The sequence below is a fragment of the Pseudorca crassidens genome, chromosome 16 (assembly GCF_039906515.1).
Source record: "Pseudorca crassidens isolate mPseCra1 chromosome 16, mPseCra1.hap1, whole genome shotgun sequence".
NCBI lineage: Eukaryota > Metazoa > Chordata > Mammalia > Artiodactyla > Delphinidae > Pseudorca > Pseudorca crassidens.
The window spans coordinates 72,238,890-72,259,225 of NC_090311.1; the positions used below are offsets into that span (position 1 = coordinate 72,238,890).

Genomic DNA, 20,336 nt, shown 5'->3' on the forward strand with positions numbered 1-20,336 from the left:
TCGGAAGGATGGCTGGGGTCCCAAAAGATGTTAAACCAGCAGAGCCATTGGAACAGACTAGAAAAGTAGGAGTGAGCCCTGAGCAGCAAGAGAAAGGAAAATCTGGTCCTGATGAGGAGATGACGGAAGAAAAACTCAAATCTCTATTTGAGGATATTCAACTTGAAGAAGGAGTAGAGTCTGAGGAGATGACAGAAGAAAAAGTACAGGCTATTCTTAAACGTGTTCAGCAAGCAGAACTGGAAATGTCTTCAATTACAGGTTGGCAGAATGAGACATCAAGTGGAAACCTAGAGTCCCCTGCTCAAGCTCGAAGAATAACTGGTGGGTTACTAGATCGACTGGATGACAGGTATGGCTCTGGGTCAGAAAAAGGAACGTGAAATGCAGGTTACATGTTAATAGTTTGTTTTCTTTCTTTATTTTTTGGCTGCGCCACACAGCTTGTGGGATCTTAGTTCCCAGACCAGGGATCGAACCTGGGCCCTTGGCAGTGAAAGCATGGAGTCCTAACCACTGGACTGCCAGGGAATTCCACTAGTTTGTTTTAAATATATGCTTTTTAGCAATTACTGTTTTTCTAAATTACCATTCCAATTTCAGGATAATACATGCTTTAAAGGTTAGTTCATTCTGCTAATCTGGAGAGGGAAAGTTACATTAAACTCAAATATAATTCTTAAAACTACTGATAATTAGCTGAAGTAAAATGCAAAAAGTTATACACATGCTAAAGATTAATACATTTTCTTTACTTTAGAAGGTTACTCTTTTCTACTTTATTACCTGTAGTAGTATTCTTTTCACATAGCCAGAAATTAATGCTCATTTAAAATAATGTAATAAATATAATTCTGTCGTTTAGAAATATAAGCATTTCTATTATTTCCTGACTTCAAACATAAATGTGCTTATTATACAAAATTTTAAAATACAGATTTAAAAAATCAATACAATGCCATCATCTAGCAATAACCACCACTAAAATTCTGGTGAATTTCTTTTACATACGTGTTTTTAAATGTCACAGAAAAATGCAGAGAAGCAAAAAAGTCATCTATCCTTATCATACTAAGAAAAACAACTAACACTTTATATATCCTTCCTTTTTTCTACATGAATATTTTATATAATTTGCAATATGGCATATGTAATTCTTTACCCCCAAATAATATGGGCATGATAGAAATTTGTTTATAACCAAAATAATTCCCTAATCATGAATCTGGTTCTTTTTACAGTGATCTTCCTCTAGGAGGGTAAGAGCTAGTGTCCTTGAGACACTGGTTCAAACCCCACCACCATTAGGTTTGCACTTTTCGACTTGATTAATTTCTAAGCTCTAAGGATGCCACTGTAATTGCCTTTAAAAATAAGAATACTACTACTTTCTTCAAACAGGTTTATAGATTGAAAAAGAAAGCCTGTAGCATGCCTACCCAATGACTGGTACAAACAGTATCTCAGTGATAGCTGGCATTATTTTATTTATGCACACATAAAATATATTTTACTTCAGTGGTAACTAGTGATAAACCTCAGTTCTTTTCATACAACTTATTTTATAACCATGTTTAATATTTTCATATTGCTGATAAGCTTCTTGCTCAATGAAAATTCCCAAAGAGGGAGGTGACAACATTTGCAAAGAGTTCACAAAACTCCCTTTGAAGAATGGGAGCATCAGTGAATTCTATGTTCAGCCTACAGAATAGAGTATGGAGACAAGAAATAGTACTAATTTTGATGTCTAGGTTCAGATAGAATCGCATAATTTATAGTTGCATAACAGGAAATTAGATATAGCTAGGAGTTATAGTTATCGTACAGGGTCTTCACAGTATGCTGGGACTGTTTGTCCTTAAACATCTGGAATAGGATGTGCTATTAATATTTTTTGATAAAGGTGTTTAATCAAAATTTGATTTATAAGGATACGCACATACATATACATAGTACATATATTGTACATAGAAAACATTGCACTAGTTTCATTGCCTTCGGAATTCTACAGGTAATAAGCAAAGGTGCTAATAAAAACAATATACAAAAAAACCCAATATACAAACTATAAAATAAAGTAAAAGTCTATATTGAAACTAGTAAAAATTAGAGACCAATTTAAAAGAAAGTAATGGAAGAGAAAGGTTTTTAAGAGTCAAAAGGAAAACAGTCCTCACAGGTAGTAGAAGCAGCAGGTGAGCATCCATACCCTTATCACCAGAGAGAGTCAGCAGAGGGCAGGAGTGGAGAAAGATGAGAACCCAAGGAAGGTTCTCACGGTTCTTCCACGGTGGGAAAAGCATGACGGTAGGATTCACGATTGGAAACACATCCAAAGACTGGAACGTAGGGTTCTTGAGGATGCCAGAGCTCTCATCACAGGAATTCATTTTGTTCTTTGTCATCAGTTTTTTCACTGGCACTAGAAAAGCATTTTGAGATCTCCTCCTCTTTTAGATTGGTGGGTCTGGAACTCTGGGTATGTCCATGAACCTCTCAGGATTACTTTTTAAAAGATACAGAATCCAAGGAACTGTATCAGTACAATTAAACAAAACAAAAGAAAAACAGTGACAGCATAGCCAGCCAGCTAGTTTGGGAGCTGGAGTGAAGAGGATGCCTGGAGCCTGTGTATCATCTCCTCACCCCACACCCACACCCATAACAGGCCCTCACAGTTTGAAATCTGATGACCAGGTTTTTCATGCGTTTCTACTGTATGTCTTTAAAAGTAGTTAAAAACACGGCTGTTGAAAATTTAGAGCTTCTGAAGCCCATTTGCAGCCATATGTTACCATTATAAATTTCCACATCTTCTCTATTGCAGCCCTGACCAGTGTAGAGATTCCATTACCTCGTATCTCAAAGGGGAACCTGGAAGATTTGAAGCAAATGGAAGCCATGCAGAAGTCACTCCAGAAGCAAAGACAAAATCTTACTTTTCAGAATCCCAAAATGATATAGGGAAACAGAGTACAAAGGAAACTCTGAAACCAAAAATACAAGGTTCTGGTCGTGTTGATGAACCAGCATCATCACTAGCGGCATATCAGAAAGCTCTAGAAGAAACCAGCAAGTTTGTCATAGAAGAGCCTAAACCCTGTGTGCCTGTCAGTATGAAAAAGATGAGTAGGACTACTCCTGCAGATGGCAAGCCAAGGCTTAACCTCCATGAAGAAGAGGGATCCAATGGGTCTGAGCAAAAGGTACGTCATCTAGTTTTCCACTGTGCTGTCATTTAAGCTGAAAGTACTGACGCTTCGATTCTTTTATAATCTTGTAGCACTGGGCCCAGTGTTCGTTACTACTTCCAGATTATCAATGTGTGATTGAAAATTGTAATACTAATAATGGGGGTAAAGAAAGTAATGAGTAAAATATATGCTATTTGTCATCCCTTCTTTCATTGGGTAGAAAAAAGGAATAAACATCTTCTTAGCCGTTTTTCAGGAGGGAAAAGAATACAGCGATGTTAAGTAAGTAGCTTAAGGTCCAGTTTTAATTTGGTCTGGGATTTAGGTTTCCTCACTCCCAACCTAGTCTTCTTTCTTGAGGATGGAGGATAATTATCCTGACCCTTTCTGGTTCCTTTGCACAATTTAAAGAGTCACTAGCATTGACCCATCTAAGAGTTCTATCCTATAAGGTCTGTTGCCTGAAAGGGTGTTTTAAAAATTGAAGAAACACAGTTCCCAAGCCTAAAATGAGGTGGGTATACTACTGTTGGTTGACGGCATTTAGAAATGCAACATTAAAAGTATCATTTTAATTATTTTTATATCTAAGTTGATAATTATCTTAATATTTGTTTTTAATAATTTAAAAAACCTTACTGTCATATAATTATTTGCTTGCTTTTTGTACTTATATGTTTTTGTGCTACCATCTAATAGATTTCATTATTCTTTGAGGGTAAACATTTTTAGATATTAAAAAATTTTTAATTGAAATTATGATTCATAGATGGATATAAGAAAATTAAGATCAGTTCTGTTTCCTATATTTTTGACTGCTTTTTGCTCTCTCAATTTTTGTGTCTTTTCATGAACTATGCAGTAGAAATAGACTGAGAGTTATACATCTTTGGAATAGTAGTACTTGAAGTTTTCCCTAAAGCATCTAGTTTACTTAAGCTCTTCTACAGTGTTTTGGGTAGAAAAAAAAAAGAAACAAATCTTTTGTAAAATAATGAGCCCGTGACTAATTTGAGGTTTAGGAAAATTTAGTAAACTCCTAATCCCTCAGGAGCTAATTATCAGCTTATTAACTAATCATATCCTTTCCTTTTCCCTCCTGCAGGCTATTTTTTGGATCACTTTCCTGCTTGTTAGGAGGGAAAGTGAGAGGAAATAAAATCCTCAGGACTCTCTTTCATTTCCTTCCCGACAAGTCTGTTTTGAGTATTGCTTTCTGCCTTTTAGTTAACTCCTAGCATGTTTAAGCAATATGACTTTGGGTGGAATGTTCCCTTTTAAAATGAGCCTGCAAAATATAGGGAGGAGCAGTAACATAGTGATGTTTTAACTATGAAAATGTATTGTGCAAAAACCTATTAAAAATCGATAGGGAAGTTCTGAAATATGTAAGTAAGCATTTCGACGGCATACATGTGCCTACATATTGCCCATTGGGGAAGCTTGGAGAAGGCATAAAGAGGATTTGAAAAAGAAAGTCTTAACCCTGAATGGAAATGCAGCTGAATTCATCAGTAATGGAAAATAATTAGTTGTTAGAAAATGTTTTCGAGATTTCTTATAAATGAGTTTGTGCCTTTCGCATTGGTCACTGGTCCTACTCAAATGCATAAAGGCTTCAGGAGCATAGCAATTCATAGTGAAGTTAAAGCTTCTGGAACATAAAAGTCTGACCTCACAAGAAATTCGAAGATGTCCAGGATGTATGGCTAGACCATAGTACAATAGTAATCAACTAGGTCGTCGGATGTATGATCTCAGAAAACAGCCCCCTTTTTGTCCCCTGAAAAATCAGGTCAAAAGTCCGGGTGCAGCTCTTAAACGGATGACTGCCTGCTGTTACAAGGTAAAAATCCTGCTGCTTTCCACCTCTTTACATGCCGCAACCCATGGCAAGAAGTACTGAGAAAATTCCATTTGGTCTCCTAGTTACCCTCTGTGCCATTGCAAAGAGAATTCTCTAAAAGGAATCCTGGTCGAGATTCTGCTACCATCTTCTCTCTACCCTTCACCTTAAGACTGGCGAGACTCCATGGAGAAAATGGAAACAAACATTAGCCAAATGGCCACTTTTTCTTTATGTGAGGGGCTGGTCTCAGATGATTCTTGATAGGATTATAATTGACATCTAGGTTTGTTGTCAGTGTTTGCATTACATATGTTCTTCTGCTTTTAAATGTTTCAAGTGAAAAACTTTCCCCAGTCTAAGATTCTGGGTATGGATAATTCAGATTGAATTTTCTCTTCTGCCTCATCTAATCTATTAATTGCTAAATGCTGATTAGTAGTTCTTTTGCAATCTGAATTCGTCTTACTTTTTTCTGCTTTTCTGAGCCATTGTAGGGCCTCCTTTCACAATATTTAGGTCATTCTAAGTGTCCTGAATTTATGGTCCTTTTCTAAAAAAATTTTAAAGTAATGGGGAATTTAGTAGCCAGTATCTTTGCAAGGAGTAAGAAACTTGAAAACTATTTCCTTTTGATACCATATTATTCAGTAAGGCATTTTGTTCAGATGAAATTTCCTACAAAGTTAAGGTTGATATTACTATAACATTTAAAAATATTTGGTAAGTTTACCTTTGGTGAAGAATGGCCTACTTTATTATCTATTTGACTAACATTTCATTAATAATTTTTGCTAACACTTACACCTCCTGTAACAATTTTACCTTTTTTTTTTCCTATTTTTACCAATTCTGCCATTGATTTTTCCAATGGATATTAACTACAGTTTCTATCTCTGGGACTGTCAGATTTGGGGTAACTAGTACACTTAGAAAATAAAATACTAGAATTGTTTTCAGAACTCCACCACTAAAATTTAGAAATGAAATTATTCAGTGTATACTCTTGACCATGATATTTAAGTAGAAGCTGAAGATAATTTTCCCTTTGACTTATGAACTGTTTATCACTTGGTAGTTTTTCCTTATTCCTATCCTTATTTCCTAAAAAGTAATACTTTGTGTAATTACTGTATTCTTACCTGTACTATATTCTTGTCTGTGCAATGTTGTTTCTATTCTAATTTCATATCAGTTCTTTAAAATAAGACCTCAGGCTTTCAAATCTTCTACATTCCTCATTTGAATAAACTCCTACTGAGTTCCAATTATGTATTAGGTATGAATTATGCTGATAAAAATCTCCTGGCAAATTATGCTGATATAAACTGTATACTTTTCATAAAGTTCAAAATAGCTTTTGATAAAGTTGTCAAATCTGACCAAAATATCATATAAGTCAGAAATACTGTGCCTCTTTCTGTAGATCAAGTGAAAGATGGCCTGTAACTGTAAGGTTATACATTCATGTCAAATGTATAATATTTATTTTTAAACTAGCTTTAAATCTATATTATTTCCCCAAACTAATAATTAGTAGCATGTATGTAGTTTCTGATGCCAAAGTCTCCACCATTGTTATTTTTAATAATTTACAATTTTATTGTCTTGATCTTTACCTGCATATATATACTTATGCATTTACATATGCATTGCATTTATATATACACATAAGTATATATATGCATATACATATGCAGGTAAAGATCAAGGTAATTATATATATTATTTATGTATAATTTATATATATTTATATACACATATATACATATAAATACAGAGTAATTTCATTTAGAATTCTGCTCAAAACTTTCTTCCACTTAAATTTTTTTTAAGATTTCCGCAAATATACATCATGATTTTCCTTAAGTGCGGGGAACCAGCAAGTAAAAAATTCTTTCTTGATTTCCCTTCTCAGAATGTCTTTTATTTTAAATGTGATGGTAAAATTCTACTAAAAATGCATTTACTCAGGACTTGAAAGGCAGTGAGAGTGATTCAAGCTCAGAGGAAGAACGGAGAGTCACTACCCGAGTTATTCGCCGGCGTTTGATTATAAAGGTATCCCGAAGCCAGATCAGTATGGGGCAACGCTGTATTATTAGAACCTTTCTTGTGGTTTGGAAAATTCAGCATGCTTGGTAACTAAATGGCTCTGTATGTTTCTTTGCACATTTGAAAACTTATAAAAACAACCACCAGAGGAAAAACTCACGTTGCATGGTAGTGAGTATGCTGTCTAGGCCTGTGTTTGACATGTGGCAGTTGTAATTTTACCCGAGAATTCTTGGCATTTGTATACTGCTTTCCTTGGAGAAGTGTTCTATGTGTGAACAAAGATTCTACCTTGGTGAGAGAATAGTTCATATCCAATGAAATGTTCAACTGAAACCCCAGAGGCTGTAATGAAGTATGAGGTAAGATAAAGACGAAAGAGAGTGAAAGAATTAAAAGGCTCCCTTCTCAGCCTTAACAGTTTTTAAGTGAAAACCAGTTTTTCATTATCAATCAATGACTAAGAATTCAGTGTTATAGCCTGGCATGGATGTATATGACATAATGCAAACCAAGCAAAAACTTCTGAAATAGGTTTTTAACTTGACTGACATACAAAAAATCAGGCTGGTTTTTTCTAAGGCTGTATTTTTAACTAGAGGAAGCAACTCTTACTGGAAGTGAAAAATGTAATTCTCCCCTGTTACAGCACAGTTGAATACTATGAATAAATCCTGATTTCCCCCACAAAGGCCTTTTGAAGCACCGACCTGACGTATGGGAGGTCCTACGGACTGCTTCTTGCAGTCTGCTGCTTGTCTCCATTACTCTGCCTTTAGAGAGATCTTTCTTGATGTTGGAATAATTGAGTGCAGAGAACTAGGAAGCCATTTTCAATACACAGTCCTTTGAATGTGGTCCAAATAACCTGAGGCTCCTTGGTTGGCAGTTCTGAAGAGAAAGAAAGGAAAGGAAATATCTATTGAAAACCATTTATCAAACTTATCACCCATTTCCAAAGTGTCAGGACACCAAACCAGAGATGTAGGGAAGTTGGCTTAGGTATCCAAAACTTCTTAATCCTGCTGCTTGTACTTTTCTTGTAGATCAGATGAAAGAAGAGAAGAAAATCTGCCAAATCTGCTCTAGTATAGTTTTTCTAAGACTCTGGAAACATTAGGGAAGAAAATAAGTCCTTGTCTAAATCCTAAATTATCCACAAATCAACCTTAAGCTCAATAGGGGCCATGAAAAAAAAGTATGAATCACTTTGAAAATTCCACATGGGCAATCCACATTACTTACTGTTATCTAGCATATTTGCAAGCATTTGGCCTATTTATGAAGTCCTCATAATCAGTCACCTCCCACACATTTGCTGGGATTAGGGGGAAGAAATCTTTAATTTGGTTTTTCTGAACATGTTAAAGCCAAACTCTGTTCAGGCTTTGCTAGTCCCATGATTAAAATATTACTTCTTGAAGACACTAAAGTGAAACATCTAGAAAAAGCACACCAGACATACTGTCTTGCAACTTGCTTTTTATGCTTAACATATGACATACTCATGTTGCATCAACTTCACCTCATTTCTTTCTAATAGCCGCCCAGTGTAGAAGTTGACTCCTCTGTATATGACAGAAGAAAATAAACATAATCCTGCATAGGCAGTGGGAGAAAGCGTAGAGAAGTTTTACTCTGGGGAATACTAAAACAAAACAGCAGAAGCATCAACCCCCTCCCTAGGTCAATGAGGGTTATATCTTTTGGTCTCCTATAATTCTAGAACATGCATTAGCAAGTTAGCTTTAAAGTAATTTTGTTAGAATGAGTTATTTATATATTTAAGCTTAACATATAATTATATATATTAACATTTTTATTAAGAGCTTAAGTTTAAAAGACTGAAATACACTGATGTTATAGGCTTCATAAAACAGAGGAGACTGTGTTCTCTTCAAATCTTCACTTGAAGTCAGTGTAATTTTAGGGAGGCTGAGTGGAATCATCAGAGAACGGGTTTCATAAGTGGGGAGGGCATTGTATAAACAATGGAATCACTTAAACAAGCTTTGAGAAATGTCTTTCGTATGTGACAGAGAAACCAAAAGCTAAAGGATAGCTACAATTATAATTGGAAGCTATAGGTGTAAGAAAAAATCTTTGTCAATTACATACATAGAAGTCTTTCTGGTTAATATTTTTCTGTTCAGATTTTGGGGGCAGTTGAAAAAGATCACATTTCTGTTGCCTTTTCTCTTTATTCCATATGTTGGTACCTTTTTAATGTAAAAGAGCTCGAGACTGCAGTACTACGCGGTAAATGTGACATGGGATCCATCTCTGTCAAAACACATAAAATGAGAGTGTTAGGACCTAAAGGAGTCATTGAGACTAAAATTACTTCTTTTCCTAGATGACAAAAACCAAGGATAGGAGATGAATTGATTTTCCCAAAACCACACAGCTGGGCAGTAACAGTTCTGAGACCAGAACCTAACCCCTGGTCCTCTAGAGGAGTGCCTTCTACCTGCGTTTTCCACGATACTGTATTCCGTCTCGTCCAGAACAAACTAAAAAGGAATAACTTTTCCTGGACTAAATTAGGCACTTGGCCATTGAGACTTTTCCGGTGGCATAGGAGAAGGCAGCATTGAGCTATCTTTCCTGGAAACTATTTGATGGGGCTAGAATGCTAGGAATTTGACCTACTTCATGGAGGCTGTCCAGCCTTGCACTGAACCAGCCACAGTAATTCCCCTAGCACTTAGAATCCTAGAGCAGAAAACTATTTGGTGGTTATTCCATCCTTCCCAGAGCTAGCTTTGGCCAGGAAATGTCAATGAAAGCAGTAGATATATTCAGGATTCCATTATCACAAGTCTAGGCAAATCTGTGTTCTTAGCCATTCAACTAGTATAATAAATGGAGTGAAAGTAGAATTTTATGATTTTTCTCTTTAATTTCACATGTGGATTCATTCTTTTTTATGTTTTTATATTTTTACATTTAATATTTTCAAGTCCTTTAAGAAATGAGTCAAGTTAACAAACTCTCCCATTTGCTTGCGTATTTTTAAATTTTATAAGCATATTCATTTATGTCTATATAATATGATAATATCACAGTGGTTTCAAATGCTTGGAAGCAGTTTAAATTGACCAGTCCCTATGAGCTTGTTTACATTATTTGCTTAGCAAATGCAGTGATTACAAAGGTAAAAACTTTAAACTAACTCAAACCATTGTGAAGTTTGATTAGATTCAAATAACTGAATTTTTACTATATAGTTCAACTATATATATATATATTTTTTTTTTTTTTTTTTTTGCGGTACACGGGCCTCTCACTGTTGTGGCCTCTCCCGTTGTGGAGCACAGGCTCCGGACGCGCAGGCTCAGCGGCCATGGCTCACGGGCCTAGCCGCTCCGCGGCATGTGGGATCTTCCCGGACCGGGGCACGAACCCGTGTCCCCTGCATCGGCAGGCAGACTCTCAACCACTGTGCCACCAGGGAAGCCCTCAACTATATTTTTATTTCTACTTTTGAGCGTTTTTACTGACTTTCAAAATAAGGGTTTACGTGTATGTTTCCCCCCATCAAACAACTCAAAAGTACAAAAAGTTCAATCTATCCATTCCACTTCCCATTGTTCACAAGCTTCAGATAACCATTGTTATGGAACAAGGTAACTATTGTTCACAAGCTTCAGATCGTTTTATATACATATACCAATATGTATGTGTATATAGAATATACATGTGCTATATACATATACACATACATCCCCAGCAAGTGGGTTTCTCAGAATACATATTGCTTAGTAATCTGCTAAGTTTATGTATATAGTTTCTCTCATCTCATTTTTTTGAAAGTTCAAGTTTTAATGTTGTGTACATCGAAGGAAATTGGTACATTTCATGTTATTTTTTCATTTTATTCAAGAAGGAGAGAGGAATAAAAATTATAAAATGCTATGTTTCCAGCAGGGGTCCAAAGGAAAAGTACAGTAGTCTTCACAAAGGTGGCCACCAGGAATGATACTGTGACACCATACGTACTGTAATTTTCCTTTGAAATAGGAAAGAAAAAAAGTGCGGGTAGGTGTTGCCAAAAATAATACCATCACCAAAACTAGCGGGGAAATTTTATTTACTTAAAAGTACAAAGGTTTTCAAGAACCTTAGAAACTAATTAGAGATTATTTTCTCTCATTAAAGAGAGGCCCTAAAGACCTCTCCTTGGTAACACCTGATCTCCAATGTACCTGACAGAATTAAAGATGGATGAAATTTTTTTTAATGTACTTTGTGACTCCTTACGAACTTTCCTATCTATCCAGTCAACTACTATCTAATCCACTCCCTCAGTTTAGTGAGTTTCTACATAATCATATATCTTATTTTGACCTTATGTAAAGCACTAGTTGACTATAGTTAGTGCCCATTAAGACTAAGAGAAGTATCTTCACCTTTAATTATACATAAGCAGTATGAATTTTCAGTAGGAAATAATGAAAATGCCCACATACCACAGCAGATCTCAACAACCTATATGGCTTGTTATTTATAACTAGGGCTTTGCTTTTTTCTAAGGCTAGTAATATAAATCAATGTACTTAAATGTATTCGCTATGCTTATAAAAATACCTACTTCACATTTCAGAGACTGTCTGCAAATTAATTGGCATCTTTCCCCACCAAAGGGTCAATTTATAACATTCGTAATAGTATGCTATTTTAATGGATTTTCCTGGGATCCTGGAATTGTCTTAACACTCAAAGAGCTAGACATGTGCAAGAGTTAGTTCAAACATATCTCACTTATACATGTTTAAACTATAGTGAAACTTTTCATGACCCTTTTTTTGGCTTTTCTGCTGTCTTTAAGCCTTTACTTGTAAAATAAAATGAAATTATTTCTTTTCCAGGTATATGAAATCAACCATAGGAAACATAAATAACACTCCCATAAGAACGTGTTGCAGATTTTAGTGCATTCAGGCAGGAGACCTCTACATTTTTCCAATTTCCTTCCCTCGCTTAACTGTGCTAATTGAAACTAATCATAGGCAAGGTTCAAGGTGAACCTTGAAGCAAACAAGAGCAGCGAGAAACATCGTGTTTTATTTTCATCTCATCTTTATACCACAGTGAGGTAAAATGAGTCAAATATCCCACCCAGGACCTATGAGCCCACAATCTATAAGAATACAAAGTCACTTTGTAGAAAGAAAAAAGAACAAAAACAGAATTTTGTTAGCAAAACAAGGTAGTGTTTCAGTCTCTACTCTGTTATTTTAAACCACAACTGCCTTTCTACTGGTTGTGACATAAAACAATCATAGAATTTTCTCACCATTGGCTGGCACTGACAAAATTAACAGAGCTACTACCTTTCCCATGACGATAACACTGAAAGGGTTAGAATCCTGGCTCTCCCAGAAATGCAGCTGTCTTCTTTGTGATTTGCCATTTTTCCTAAAAAACCTACAGGTGTACAGTAACTATAGTACACAGTACTATAGCACTGTACAGTTCACCTCTTCAACAAAAGAAGTATGACTAACAAGTCAGTAGGTCTCTAGAATGGGTCTGCACTTAAGATGTTTGTCCTTGTTCCCCAAAACTGTAAGTGAGACTGACCTAAAGTTGACACCAGTGAAGAAGGTAATGTGTTACAAATAAAGCCCTATGTCTGCTCTCTCAGTGGTTTTTCTTATCCTACAATCATAGAGCTAATAGACATTAAGGAGCCATCTAAATCTACTGACCTGCCTATTAGCAGGAAAATATGATGCCACTTGGCAAGTTAAGAATTTATCCCATTTTTTTGTTAACTCACCAGAGGAAGATCCTTGACAGTTTCCCCTTCTAAATCAGATAGCAGTCACTAACTGAAAGGCTGTCGTCTTACATTCCTTTAGTAATTAATCAGTCATCACATAAGACTCATTCACTTGATAATATTCTGAAACTATGTACTTCATCAGACATTAATTATTCTCATTTACAACTTATGAAAGGCTCAGTCTGAAAAAAATAAGGTTTTCTCTGTACTCTGAACTTTTCTCATAGTATTTGAAAAAATATTGCCTTTAGTAAGGAATTTTTAAATTTAACAAACTAACAAAGGGTGATTAACACCCCAACTAAGGTGCTACCTCAATTCAAATCAGACAAAAGGAAATCCACCAAAATGAGAGATTTCGTAGGACTAATGAAGAAACATTATCCAAAGTGAAATGATCTAATTAGAGCTCTAATGGTTAGCTAAATCTTTTTTCAACAAATGAAACCTTTTTGTTTGTCTGTCTATGTATAACTGTATTCTGTGATTACATATTTTCAAATTCTTCCTTCTTGGAGTTTGTTGCTAACCATCATTCTTGTACATACTTGAGGTTTAATGCTTTGAATGTTGTTGACTGCTAAATAACCATCCATGGAGTCAGCCTTTTCCCCTGGCCCTGGAATTGCAAGTAGAGTTTATACTTTCTTTTTCTAAAATGCCACAGAGCATGTGTGTGGTGTATGGAGTGATGTGGAGATCTATCCATCTAGTATGTTGCTAATCTCTATGCCACATCCTTTAGGGAGAGGAAGCAAAAAACCTTCCTGGTGAATCAGTCACAGAAGAACAGTTTACTGATGAAGAAGGCAACCTCATCACCAGAAAAGTAATCATCACTGGGGTTTCATGCTTCTCTTGGGGTTTAGATTTTCTACTATTTGTTTGCTGTAGTGTCACCTCTTAAAATAGAAAACAGGAAAATCTCTCCTTTTCACTATTGCTTCCTACAGATCACTCGGAAAGTACTAAGACGAATTGTTATCCCACAAGAGAGAAAATATGATGACGTGGTAATGGAGAGGGACTGTCGTAAAGAAAGTAGAGAATAAAAGCTTTGTGAACTCTCTAGAATAGGCTGCTAACAGGCTGGCGTCTGCAGTGTGGCAGCTTGAAGCATTTGCTGCTTTTGACATCTTGTGCATTTGATCAGGGTCAAAGAAAAAGATTTTCCTTCCTAACATTCTTTAACAGTATATACTCTTACTATCTTCAGAGTTTTCACAGAGATCATTTCATTCATGGAGGTTGCAACATGCCGGTTCGAGCATGGGAGACAAAATTTAAAACCCTCTGCCACCACCAAACCCCTCGGCCATGCCCCACCCCTGCCCAGTGCTTTACCTGCAGCCTACTTCGGACCCAGAGAGAGAGCACTTGTTTCCAGCCAATGCACAGGGTTTAATTAAAAGTTAGAATGACAAAAAGCTCGTCTCAAAATCCTTACATCTAATCTATACATTTTCTCTTTCCAGTATATTCTACAGGGAAATGTGAATTCCCCCATCTTAACCTGAGGAGGATTCTCCTCTCTGGGTTAATAACAGCCCATTTCCAATGTGCCAGTTAAAGAACTAAAGTCATCACTGAGCAGTGTAACTCAGCAAGTGAATCTCTAGCTCCCACAGAAAACATCTCTGGTTATTTTTCATTTCTTTCCCTTTCTCAGACCTTTACCCTTTTCATTTAAAAAACAGAAACTTCAATAGCCAGTGTTTACATAAGAAAAAAGTAAACTGAAAATTTCTCAGAAGGAGTAAATCAGAAAATTGGAAAGGCTACTGTGTTTTCCATTATAAAGAGGGTAAAGGGTAAAAGCTGAGTATCTGTGGAACCACTTTGCTCTCAGAGAAGTGTGTCCTTGGTGCTTGGTGAAGACAGGTCTTATTTTATGGAAAAGGGATGCCTGCTTGGTCTGGAGTAAGAGGACAGGCTTGGTAATTCCACAAATTAAAAAAGAAAAAGTCTCTCAGCTCAACAGCATTTCCATGGTCTTTAGTTCATGATTAGTGCTTTACTGAGAAATTTCAGTCTCATTACAACAGATTATTTAACATTCTGCTGGCTTAAAAAGGCATAAATTATAACTTACTAATATTTTTATAATTGGGGTTTGAGTGCCTTGAGAGTTTTAGTGATGATTTCTTCTAGTTTTACAGGAACTGGACAGGCTGTCCAGTTGTTTGACTGATCACTAACCTACTGAATTATTGTGAAGTACAGTTACGTATTCCTTCTGACGGTGCTCTCCCACTCGCCCTGATGCTGCTGAGCTGTGTGGTTGAGGCAAATAGATTATATCTGGGGACGTGAAGTGACAAAGTACTTGAAACTGTGTTTCGCTTATCCTAATCCAGCCTCAAGGGACCAGAATGGAAACTGCTTTTTAACGAAAACCCTTTCACCATGAAATCTTAACGTGTACACTCCTTTCAAAGCAGGGAGAAGGTTATAAGATGAAGACGAAGAAAGAAATCCGGCATGTGGAAAAGAAGAGTCACTCATAACAGTAAATGGTCAGTCAAGGTGGTAAGTGTGCTCTTATCAACAACAGTAAGACGTAACTTCCTGTGAAACTTCTAATTTCACCAAATAAGTGATTCCATCCCCCCGCCACCCCCTTCCTCTCTTTTTCACTGAATTGCAGCTTTGAATATCCAACAAGCAGTTGGTGGTCATTTTCATGCTCATGTACACGTACATCTGCACACGAAAACCAAGGCCTCTAGCTCACAGTCCATAAACCTCTTCACAAATTAGGAATTTAAATATAAATGATGGTTGCAGAAGCAAATGTAAATAGTGATCTTGAGTCTTCTCTTAAGAGCGAAGGCTCAGTATGAAGTGCAGTAACATTATTCACTCTAACAGGAAGACTATTTGGCAACAAACAGTTCATACAAATGTATTTGGAGATTTGTATTGACCAGCTTTTCACCATTTTACCACAACAGCACCTAAGAATATAATTTTGGTTGAAATACAGTGGTTGCCAAGCTTAAATGAGCAAAATCCCTATATCCTACTTCAGATATTCTGTATAAACCAAAGCAAATGAAATAGGAGGTTAATGGCACTACTATGTTTTCTAAGTTAAAATGTTTAGTGAGCTTTGTTTAAGGTTGTCTGAACTTTTCTTCACGGAGAAGGATATTTTCCTCTAACACTGTTTTCTGAACTTTGTGCTGTTTCTTTCTATGTAGCTACAATTCAAAAGCCCATTGATAGAGCTTTGAAAAGCTCTGTGTAAGTCTGTGAGGTAAAGCAGGATGAGTCCTTTAGGGCTGCTCACCAACAGTTCTCCTAGCCCCAAGTAACAAAGCAAACAGATCCCAGTTTCCACTTTCACTCATCAACTGTTCCCCAGTTACCAGAATCCTGGTACTTGGAGTGCTGCTGTAAGGAATTGAGAAATCACGGAGTCTCACTGCCCCAAATTTTGTATGCAAGGTAACTGTAACTAAGGCCCAAAGAAATTCTTAATCCCTCCACCTCCAAAAACAGCTTCTTCTTTATTTATTCACTTAAAGATTTATTTCCCTTCCTCTCTGTGACGCTTTCTGCCTAGGCACTGGGAAATCATTGGTAAACAGCACTAGGGAGGTACTGGCCCTCGCTGACCTTACGTTTTGGAGATTTAACGGTAGTCAGTCACTTCAGTATTTAAGGCATTGAGAAAACTCCTAAGAACTGCAGAGTGCTCTGGAAGTAACAGTATTTGCTATCCATACGTACTCTTCCAGTGTTTCAGGTGTACTCTTCATTTAATTCACTTGGATCGGTGCCTTTATCATCCCCATTTAACAGGCCCCAAATTGCCCAAGGTCACCTAAATAAAAAGTGGCAGAAACAGGATACAAACCCTAACAGGCTGCCTCTGGAGCCCACACACTCAACCCTGTTAACTGGAGATCTGACCTGGTCTGAGGGTGACAGGGAAGGTTTCCTTAAGAAAATGATGCTTGAGATTAGTTTTAAAGGATGAACAGGATTCATCTGGATGAAGGGGAGGAAATTTGATGGTGTTTGGGGTAGCCTCCTAGGCACAGGCTCTAGCGTTCTGCAAAGGCCAGAACTGGGAAGAAACAAGAAAGGAGAACAGGTCGGTGTAGCCTGCAGAAGGTTTTGTCATTGTGTCTGGAGAGGTAGGAAAAATCGGAATATCCGGGCCTCATAAGCCTTTTTTCACTAAAAGTTTAGGTTCTCATCACACACTCTAGCTGCAGGGCACAGAATGAATTGGAGGTGGCAATAATGGATGAGCAGAAAACCTATTAAACTACTGAAGATGCTGGCTTGGGCAGTAAGGATGGTAAGAGGTAGGCTGACTCGAGAGATAGCGACATGAATTGCTTTTTGTCAGATGACAAGGGTGAGAGATGAGAAAATTAAGGATGACATCAGTGTAGCAATATCTAGAATGAACCCACCCATTATGCGTGTCTTACAGCTGAATCTGGTAAAAGACATATACAAGATTTTTTTTAAATTGAGGTGTAGACGATTTATAATATTAGTTTCAGATGTACAACACAGTGATTCAAAATTTTTATAGATTATACTCCATTTAAAGTTGTTATAAAATATTGGCTATATTTCCCTGTGCTATACAATATATGCTTGTAGCTTATTTATTTTATACATAGTAGTTTGCACCTCTTAATCCCCTACCCGTGTCTTGCCCCTCCTGCCTTCCCTCTCCCCACTGGTTAACCACTGGTTTGTTCTCTATATCTGTGAGTCTATTTCTGTTTTGTTATATTCATTTGGATATGTTTTAGATTCTACATATAAGTAATAACAGAGTATTTGTCTTTCTCTGACTTCTTTCACTAAGCATAATACCCTCCAGGTCCATCCATGTTGTTGAAAATGGCAGAATTTCATTTTTAATGGCTGAGTAATATTCCATTGTATATATGTACCACATCTTTTTTTATCCACTCCTCTGTTCCATTTGTTTATTTTTGCTTTTGTTTCCTCTGCCTTAGGAGACAGATCCAAAAAACTATTGCTACAATTTATGTCAAAGAGTATTCTATATTTTCTTCTAGGACTTTTATGGTTTCCAGTCTTACTTTTAGGTCTTTAATCTATTTTTAGGGTTTTTTTTTAATATGTTGTGAGAAAATGTTCTAATATTATTCTTTTACATGTAGCTGTCCAGTTTTACCAACATCATTTATTGAAGAGACTGTCTTTTCTCCATTGTATATTCTTGCCTGCTTTGTCATAGATTAACTGAGCATAAGTGTGTGGGTTTATTTCTGGGGTCTCTATTCTGTTGCATTGATCCATGTGTCTGTTTTTGTGCCAGTTCCATACTGTTTTGATTACTGTAGCTTTGTAGTATAGTCTGGTCAGGGAGCATGATAACTCTAGCTCTGTCCTTCTTTCTCAAGACTGCTTTGGCTATACAGCAGATTAATAAAACACTAAGCATGATTTTGCAGTCTTAAATTGCTGTTTAAGCAATTCTGATAAATTAAACTAGAAGAGGGCTTCCCTGGTGGCGCAGTAGTTGAGAGTCCACCTGCCAATGCAGGGGACACGGGTTCGTGCCCTGGTCCGGGAAGATCCCACACGCCACAGAGCGGCTAGGCCCGTGAGCCATGGCCGCTGAGCCTGCACATCCAGAGCCTGTGCTCCGCAATGGGAGAGGCCACAACAGTGAGAGGCCTGCATAACGCAAAAAAAAAAAAAAAAAAACCTAGAAGAGACTTCAGTCAGCTTTAGTATGCCCCTAAAAGTTTAGCAACTTGTTCAGTAATAGACTCAGACTCTGGGTGGGACAGAACCAAAAAGGTTATTGACACCAGCTGAGCCATTTTTCTAGAGTAATATATACCTAATATCTATGAATAAATGATACCAAAAAATATATGACAGTGCTGTGCTTCCAGGGGCCTTTAGAGTGAATTAATACAGAAATGACTAGGTCACTAAATGTACAAGAGACTTTAAGATGATAAATAATCCACCCTGTAAAGCAGTTGGCAGGGCCTTGGCTCACTTGCTACACCACTCAAAGGACAGAGAAACTCACTAGGAGAATTCATATGAATGTGAAAATAGCTTCAGCATAAAGCAAACTTAATGTGTCAGATGGAAAGAACAGCGATTTGACTGCAAGCCTCATTTTACTCTCCAGGGTGGTATTTGCCTTTCATAAGTGAATTTAGGAAATGAGTCCAAGAAGACTGCCTGGAATTCCAGGACACTGAATGTGTGCTCTGGAAAAATCAATTTGCAAGTATATTGAAAGTTCTTATGGCCCTGCTGTCTTTTTTTTTTAAAGAACAACTAAGCACATGGAATGTGACCCAGTTTCACTGAGTCTCAGATGGTGACATCAAAATTTTTATTCTGCATTTTGTAACCAGTTGAATTTTGAGCTATCTGAACCCTATACCTGCTTTTCTTTAATACTGAGTCACAGCCATCCTATTTTTAATGTAAGGGAAAAGCTGATGGCTTAAAATAAGTATAAAATTTATACGTAATATATAGTGATTTATAGTTTATAAAACGCATTTACATTTTTGTCTTATTTAATCCTTCAAACAAGCCTCCAGGAAGAGGAGACCGATTTTGATTGCTACCTTTTACAGATGAGGATACTATGGCTTGGAGAGGTCATCTGACATTTCTTCTTTCAAACAGCTGTGACTGGAAGAACTAGGACTTGGCCTCAAGATTATTGACACTTCACCTAGTGTCCGATTCCACTAAGCTGTCTTTCTAAAATTAGTTAGAATAATAATAATAATAGTCATATTCTATAAAAGATTACTGTATGCCAGGTACTAGGTAAGATCATTACATACATTACCTCATATAGTCCCCAAAACAATGCTATAACGTAAGTACTATTATCTCTTTTTTAATAAACAAGGAAACTGAAGCTTAGAAGAATTAAATGAGTTACCCAAGGTCCTATAGTTAATGAGCAAAAGGATAAAATTTTAACTTAACCAGAGCCTAGCTCTTAACTATTACTCATATTAATAGTTGAATAGTACTTGATGATTATCAGAAACCTAAAAGCAAATTTTGAATCAAATGTACGTACAAACGCAAACTGTAGTTAATTTCTTCATACAATACACAGTGAAAGTACTCAGTTTTTTGGTTTAGTTTTTTTAAATAAAGCAAAACTTCATAGCCATAACCTTCAAAAATACCATTAGCTGATTAGTGAGGCTGTGACAACGGAGGTACCCCAGACACACGTTGGAAAAGACTGGAACAGCTGTATTGTAAACCTCTTTTAGGGAAATGCTCAGGATCTCACAGCCACATGGAAGCCAAGAGCAGCAGCAACAGCACGAGGCTTGCCGGGGGAAACACTTTATCTGAGGCCAAAAAGTTGACTCATTTCATTCACGCCTTCTAAAAAGGACTTGGCCAGCAGTGTGAAGAAGAGGCGAGAGCGACCCCTGCACTG

At 36.8% G+C, this 20,336-nt stretch overlaps 1 protein-coding gene across 15 annotated transcripts in view; it reads left to right on the forward strand.

Moving 5' to 3' along the window:
* ANK3 (ankyrin 3) overlaps positions 1–20,336 on the forward strand; it is a 332,431-nt gene that overhangs the window by 301,781 nt on the left and 10,314 nt on the right. For 5 of the 15 annotated variants that reach the window (XM_067710886.1, XM_067710891.1, XM_067710892.1 and 2 more), the window contains 3 exons: positions 262–352; positions 2,831–3,209; positions 15,328–15,418. In XM_067710886.1, the coding sequence (XP_067566987.1) occupies positions 262–352; positions 2,831–3,209; positions 15,328–15,396 (539 nt within the window). In that variant the 3' untranslated portion in view covers positions 15,397–15,418. The other 10 variants (XM_067710881.1, XM_067710879.1, XM_067710883.1 and 7 more) reach the window with 10 other exon arrangements.